The following is an 8180-nucleotide window of genomic DNA, read 5'->3' on the forward strand; positions in this document are numbered from 1 at the left end:
TAATGGAAACAACAACATTTCTCCAAGTTTCACTTTACACCACTTTGTGTTAAATGGATTATAATGGAAACAACAACATTCCTCCAAGTTTCACTTTACACCACTTTGTGTTAAACTGATAATAATGGAAACAACAACCTTCCTCCAAGTTTCACTTTACACCACTTTGTGTTAAATGGATAATAATAATGGAAACAACAACGTTCCTCCAAGTTTCACTTTACACCACTTTGTTTTAAATGGATAATAATGGAAACAACAACATTCCTCCAAGTTTCACTTTACACCACTTTGTGTTAAATGGATAATAATGGAAACAACAACATTCCTCCAAGTTTCACTTTACACCACTTTGTGTTAAACGGATAATAATAATGGAAACAACAATGTAAAGTGAAACTTGGAGGAATGTTTAACACAAAGTGGTGGAGGAATGTTGTTGTTTCCATTATTATCAGTTTAACACAAAGTGGTGTAAAGTGAAACTTGGAGGAATATTGTTGTTTCCATTATTATCAGAGATTTCACTTTACACCACTTTGTGTTAAACGGATAATAATGGAAACAACAACATTCCTCCAAGTTTCACTTTACACCACTTTGTGTTAAACGGATAATAATGGAAACAACAACATTCCTCCATGTGTTACGTTACACCACTTTGTTTTAAACTGATAATAATGGAAACAACAACATTCCTCCAAGTTTTACTTTACACCACTTTGTTTTAAACTGATGATAATGGAAACACTTTTTTTTTAAAGATTGTTTGAGTTGTTAAAATGTAGATCAAACATAGAACACTGAAAAATAATAAATGTACCTCCTGTAAGTGATTTAGATTTTATAATGAAAGTTATGATAAATCCTGCACCTTTGTATCGTAAGAAGGTGTTTTATCGGTAGATTAATTCACTTTTACAGCACTGAGTTTGACCACTTTCAAGTGAATCTCACTGCTGACTGTAACCTCGGGTGTCAGTGTACTCCTTATGAAATTGAACCTGTGTGTGGCCGAAATGGAATAACGTACTTTTCTCCTTGCCATGCTGGATGTCGACTTGATAACGACCGTATTCAAGGGATAGGCATAATACAGGTATTTAATGGAAACTTTCAACTTCATGACATTTGGAGTTAATTTACTGAAGTAAAGAAGATATTAAACAGATGAAATGCCTTTTATATTTTTAGTATCCACTAATTGAAATAATTATGGAAGCACACAAGTGATACACAAAGAGAACTCACAAAATTTGAGTAATGACAGCTAGATGCTGAATTAATTAATGGTACAAAACTATCACAGAAAATAAATAAGAAAAGCTAGTAAATTGTACAATGTAGAAGAATTTTGCATGTGAGCCATTTACTATACACTGAAACTTACTATGCATCTTCTTTTAATACTGCCATACAGTTTATCAATTTACAATTATACATTATTTTTCCAATTGTTCTGTATTACTCTTCACAATTAAGCTAAGTTTCTATATGTCTCAAGAATGTTTATATAAGGATTTTATGAAAAATAAGACATGATTTTGAATGTTTCATCAGCCTCTTGATCATAAAGAAAACATTTCACCATTTCTACTTTATGGATGGATCAGAACCTGCCTGTACTTGTCAGCAGTCGGGGTGCTATCAGTTTTGTGTGGATCACTGACAGCTTCAAACATTTATTATAATACGAATGTTTTCACTGCTTTCAAACAACTTGTTGTTGATCGTTGCCAGATTGCCAGTTAAATCAAATTTGGATTCATTTGCAAAGAGCATGCATCTCCAGCTTTGTTAATTCTACTGACTGATGACCCAATTCTCATATTAGACATTTTGGTTCGGTTACCACTTCTCAGCAGCAGTGTTCAAGCAGCTACTTTGAGAAACATTGAGTCTCCCTTGTTTTACATCTTGTAAACAGAAATATCGAGTGTTGGGTTATTTTTGAAAAGATTATGTAGATCTTAAGAAAAAAAGATAAAATATTGAAAGATTTTGGGGAACCATTCTTCAAGGCATGAAGATCCCACATCTGTGATTTACTAATATAGAAAGACAAGTATCATCCAAATCCTGGAATGTAGGAATTTCCGAGAAAAACTATACATAATAATCAAATATTAGGGAAAAAAAAAGATCCACTCTGAAATGTTTCATAAAAGCACCTTAAAAACTTATTTTGTTACATGATATTAGAAAATTGCATAGGGTCAAAAATTAGACAAAATGCAAAACCTGAATACCTGAGTTCTTTTGGGGATAGACCTTTCGTTGAAGTGAGAAGATCAATCTTTTAAAAGTGCTCCTTATTTTGTGACTTATATGCTAAAAGTATCAGCAGTTTTCATATGTCTTTCAGTACTTTAAAGGTCATACAATCATTGATGGCAATAGTTTTATTTTAAAGCAGCTCATGCATGTTTTAATGATGTAGAAGTACTGAGTCTTGTGGTCAGTTTCATGGATCGACCCCTTCTATAGGACTTGCTTACACAGTTTTTAAGACTAAGCTTTTTCTTGAATATAACTTACCTATCTAAATTCAATCTTTCTTTGTAATGAGATGTATGTACGTACAGATTATAAAACAATTTTTCATGTGTGTGACATATTGTTACAGAACTTTACCAGCTGTGCTTGTATTCCAACAAACAAAACTATACTTCGAGATGTAACGGCAGTTCCACTCGCTACATATGGCTCCTGTCCACAGGTGTGCAAAGCTATGATTCCTTTCATGGTTCTTCTTTTTATCATGACACTGGTTGTCTCAATCATGCAGATGCCTGTACTGATGATAACCCTCAGGTAAGTGAACAGATGTTTTATTTAATGAGATTTATTGGTATGCCTGCTTTTGTGTTTTTTATTCATAATAGTAAGTTTCTTGTAGACACACAGCCTTTTAGATGCAATTTGACTACCATAAGTGTGTAGCCTAGATGATGAGTTCTGGCACTGAACAAGTGTAGCCTAGATGATGAGTTCTGGCACTGAACAAGTGTAGCCTAGATGATGAGTTTTGGCACTGAACACGTGTAGCCTAGGTGATGAGTTCTGGCACTGAACAAGTGTAGCCTACATGATGAGTTCTGACACTGAACACGTGTAGCCTAGATGATGAGTTCTGGCACTGAACAAGTGTAGTCTAGATGATGAGTTCTGGCACTGAACAAGTGTAGTCTAGATGATGAGTTCTGGCACTGAACAAGTGTAGGCTAGATGATGAGTTCTGGCACTGAACAAGTGTAGGCTAGATGATGATGAGTTCTGGCACTGAACACGTGTGGTCTAGATGATGAGTTCTGGCACTGAACACGTGTGGTCTAGATGATGAGTTCTGGCACTGAACACGTGTAGTCTAGATGATGAGTTCTGGCACTGAACACGTGTAGCCTAGATGATGATGAGTTCTGGCACTGAACACGTGTAGTCTAGATGATGAGTTCTGGCACTGAACAAGTGTAGCCTAGATGATGAGTTCTGGCACTGAACATGAGTTCTGGTACTGAACACGTTTAGTCTAAATGATGAGTTCTGGCACTGAACATGAGTTCTGGTACTGAACACGTTTAGTCTAAATGATGAGTTCTGGCACTGAACAAGTGTAGCCTAGATGATGAGTTCTTGACAGTGACTTATGGGAAATGAAATAGATCTGAAATGGTATTTTTATTCATTTAAAATTTGAAATTATTTTCTGTTAATGAATGTGAATAAAACATAAATTATTTAATATTTGAATTAATTTGTTTATTATTCTGATCAGTCTTAACTATAATACTCTAATTAATGGATTAAAAGATTAAATCTGGTATTTCTTGTTTATATATATATTTATTTATCACATATTCTTACATCCTTGAGCTAATTGCTTTAAGTATGATCTATTTGATCTTCTAGATCTGTTAGTGAAGAGGAACGATCCTTTGCCTTAGGGATGCAGTTTGTTATTTTCCGGCTGTTTGGTAGGAATTCATTTAATATTTGTAAAACTATAGTATGTATCATAAAACTATAGTATTTAAACCTCAACATCAAATAATTAACCCCAATATTTTGATGAACTGCTTGGCCATATCATGAAACATACCATACAATAGCTTGAATGATATGCTACTATTTATCTTCAAATTTTCAACAGTGATTCAGTAAATATTTTGCAAAGTTGTACTGTCATTTCGTCTGTGAGAAGATGCGAGATTAAGAATCTCATAAAATCTCTTCCTCCCCATCAGTTTTCCTTGTAACATAAACTGGAAAACCAATCATGCTGAGGATGTAGATGTGGATGTTTCCATATTTATATGAAACTTGTAAAACTCACTGAACTTTCTTGTAGTTTTCCTAACTTATGCGTATCTCGTATTTATAGGAAACAAGTGTCCAAAGCTTCGTAATGCATCACATTTTTATTAAAAGCCATTACTATATATATAATATATAAAGAATCTTTTTCTTTATAGCCAGAACTATAATAGTTAAGAGAAGTAATTTTAAGAAATAAGTTATTTCAAAATAATGTAGTTTCAAGAGTAATCAATTATCTAGGACAAAAAGGCATAAAAAAAAAGACATCTTAAATACAGCTTTCATAAATAATTTAGATTTTAAAATTCATATATTTGAAAGTAACAAACTCCATAAATTTAAATGCAAGCATAGTCAGTGTTGGGACCAACTTTATATTTTAGTATTTCATTAGTCCAGGTATTTTATTTATGGGTGAAAACTGTATTTGATATTTACCTTCTTAACGTTTACAGACTTATTTTAAAGTAAATGTATTTGTATTTTATAGACACTGATATATTCAAAAACTTGTTAAATACACCAGATTTAATGTTAAAAAGAATGTATAATAATTGTTTGGAAAATAGATACATGTGTTTTTGTTACATTTCCCAAAATTTAAGTACTTGCGATGTTCTGAATAGTTTGTGACATTAACAAGTTTCTTTAATCCACGATCTCTCCAGCACACTGATGTTTCTACTGTGTGTGTAAAAATACAGTAATTATAAACATACTCATTCTTTATGTTTGATGGATGGATTAATAAAAATAATTATTGCTATTTTCAATTCAGGAGAAAGTCATCTAATGTGCCAGTTAAAATAGATAAGAACTCAATGTGTTTTTCTGTCTTTTCAAGTCCTTTGATTTTTAAAAAGATATTTCATAAATACATTTATATTTATAGTTTTAAAGATCTAAAGTGTCACATCGCTGAACTTGAACAAATAGCCAGAGATTTTAAATACAGATGATGTGCAGCACTGTCTGTTTCAAGTAAAAATGGAGACATGTAAAAGCAGTGTTTTTTATGTGTTTCAAGTCAAAATTGTGAGATATGTAAAAGCAGTGTTTTTATCTGTTTCAAGTAAAAATTGTATGAGGCATGTAAAAGCAGGGTTTTTATACTGGGACGTTTAAAAGCAGTGTTTTTATCTGTTTCAAGTCAAAATTGTGAGATATGTAAAAGCAGTGTTTTTATCCTGGGACATGTAAAAGCAGCGTTTTTATCCTGGGACGTGTAAAAGCAGGGTTTTTATCCTGGGACGTGTAAAAGCAGGGTTTTTATCCTGGGACGTGTAAAAGCAGGGTTTTTATCCTGGGATGTGTAAAAGCAGCGTTTTTATCCTGGGACGTGCAAAAGCAGCATTTTTATCCTGGGACGTGTAAAAGCAAGGATGGTATAGGTGTGTTATTCAACATATCATGAACAAAGTTAACCGTCAAGGATGGTGTAGGTGTGTTATTCAACATATCATTAACAAAGTTAACCATCAAGGATGGTGTAGGTGTGTTATTCAACATATCATTAACAAAGTTAACCACTCCTGTTTTAATTACCATATTTTATTTTAGACTCCCTTTAGAGATTTTTTTATGCTTATGTTGAGACTCAGTGAAGAAAGAGGGAGATGCATTAAAACAGTTACTATTGTTAATGCATTAAAATCGTTTATGAGTTAATTATTAATTATACTTGTTATAAGACATTAGTTTTATGCCTGTTATATTAAAAAACAAAGATAATAAGCCTAATTTCTTATGACAAGAGTAATTAATTAATTAGAATAATACTTTACCAACTTGAAAAATGTATTCATTCACACAATAACCTTTGTTGATTTGGTTCTTTATGGGTTATTATGGTTTATTCATTATGGGTTATTCCATACATACAGTACTTGAAATATTATATAAAAAGCCCAGAATTAGAAACTAATTATAATTCTGTTTAGGTTTTGATAGTCTGTATAAATTATTTAGGATAGCACCAGAAGTAACAACGTGACTTAACTATCTGATGAAGCTTAGAATAACAGCCCTGGTAGATATTTATACAATAAAGATTCATATTTGTTTTTCAGGATATATTCCTTCACCTATAATGTTTGGTAATGTCATTGACTCGACATGCTTGGTTTGGAAAGCATACTGCGGAAGGCCAAGTGGGTTTTGTCTGATGCACGACATTGAACAGTTCCGACTGAGGTTGGTTGTTAAGAAAGAATCAAATATTTGCTGTACTTTTTATTGATTGTACAAGAAAGTTACATTCACAATATTTACATTCGTGGGAGGCCTACTTTTATTCCAAAATTGTATAATGGGACACTTGTAAACTGATACTCTGGTATTGTAACAAGTTCAAAACTAGGGACAGCTATGGAGAGATATCTCTTGAGAAATTCTTGAAACAAACAAAATCAAACTGATTTTTCCATTGCAGTTTTGTGGAAAAATATCCAATTCTAGTAGTTGTAAACGATTCCGAGATCACAGTATCTAATTGGTAAGAAAAGTGGTCAACTTCCTTTAGGTCTTCTAATACATATTGATATTAAAGTTGAAATGTTTCTGGATTATGATTTTGTAAATTATTTTACAAACATTTGGAATTGAACGAGAAATGCTACTAAACTCTTAGACAAGTTATGAGCTATGGATTGTGTTAATAAACTAAAAAAAAGTATGGATTTCAAGGAACACCACCAAACTCTTAGACAAGTTATGAGCTATGGATTGTGTTGATAAACTAAAAAACGTATGGGTTTCATGGAACACCACCAAACTCTTAGACAAGTTATGAGCTATGGATTGTGTTGATAAACTAAAAAACGTATGGGTTTCATGGAACACCACCAAACACTGAGACAAGGTCTAGGGCATGGATTGTGTTGATAAACTAAAAAAAGTATGGATTTCAAGGAACACCACCAAACTCTTAGACAAGTTATGAGCTATGGATTGTGTTGATAAACTAAAAAACGTATGGGTTTCATGGAACACCACCAAACACTGAGACAAGTTATGAGCTGTGGATTGTGTTGATAAACTAAAAAAAGAGTATGGATTTCACCGTGAAACAAGAAGTGGGTGTGGTATTTTTAGTAAAAGGCAGTAACATTTTTTTCTTATTTAACTCATTGACTGTGGCTGCTCTAAATGTGTGCAGAGCTTTTGTTCACCGTACACCATATACAGCACACTACCATTCATCTGCTGGAGGAAGATCGTACCTTTTTATATGAAGAATCGGCAGTTAGTGGGTTAATATTGTGTTAGATACTTGTGTCCACCTATTGGTAAGTCTGAAGGCTTATAACACTGAAAACCAGGTTTTGATACTCATGGTCAGTACAGCACTTAGTAACAAATAAAAAAGCAAAAATATATACTTCCTAGAATAGTGACAGGTAAGTGTTACGATGAGTATTCTAGCAAGTATGATTACAGCAGAACAGTTGTGTGACATTACTTGGTGACAGGTGTTACGATGAGAAGTAATGTCACATAACTGTTCTGCTGTAATCATACTTGCTAGAATAGTGACAGGTAAGTGTTACGATGAGAAGTAATGTCACATAACTGTTCTGCTGTAATCATACTTGCTAGAATAGTGACAGGTAAGTGTTACGATGAGAAGTAATGTCACACAACTGTTCTACTGTAATCATACTTGCTAGAATAGTAACAGGTGTTACGATGAGAAGTAATGTCACATAACTGTTCTGCTGTAATCATACTTGCTAGAATAGTGACAGGTAAGTGTTACGATGAGAAGTAATGTCACACAACTGTTCTGCTGTAATCATACTTGCTAGAATAGTGACAGGCAAGTGTTACGATGAGAAGTAATGTCACACAACTGTTCTACGGTA

At 33.1% G+C, this 8180-nt stretch overlaps 1 protein-coding gene across 1 annotated transcript in view; it reads left to right on the forward strand.

Moving 5' to 3' along the window:
- Positions 1-906: 906 nt before the first annotated feature.
- The window catches only part of LOC106475752 (solute carrier organic anion transporter family member 5A1-like), a gene marked incomplete at its 5' end in the record, with an annotated part of 10457 nt that continues 3183 nt past the window's right edge, over positions 907-8180 (forward strand). Inside the window, 4 exons of the mRNA XM_013936428.2 lie at positions 907-1099; positions 2627-2814; positions 3910-3974; positions 6387-6510. Of these exons, the coding sequence (XP_013791882.1) occupies positions 907-1099; positions 2627-2814; positions 3910-3974; positions 6387-6510 (570 nt within the window). The remainder of the gene's footprint in view (positions 1100-2626; positions 2815-3909; positions 3975-6386; positions 6511-8180) is intronic.

This window comes from Limulus polyphemus, unplaced genomic scaffold (genome assembly GCF_000517525.1).
Source record: "Limulus polyphemus unplaced genomic scaffold, Limulus_polyphemus-2.1.2 Scaffold9104, whole genome shotgun sequence".
NCBI classification, from domain to species: domain Eukaryota; kingdom Metazoa; phylum Arthropoda; class Merostomata; order Xiphosura; family Limulidae; genus Limulus; species Limulus polyphemus.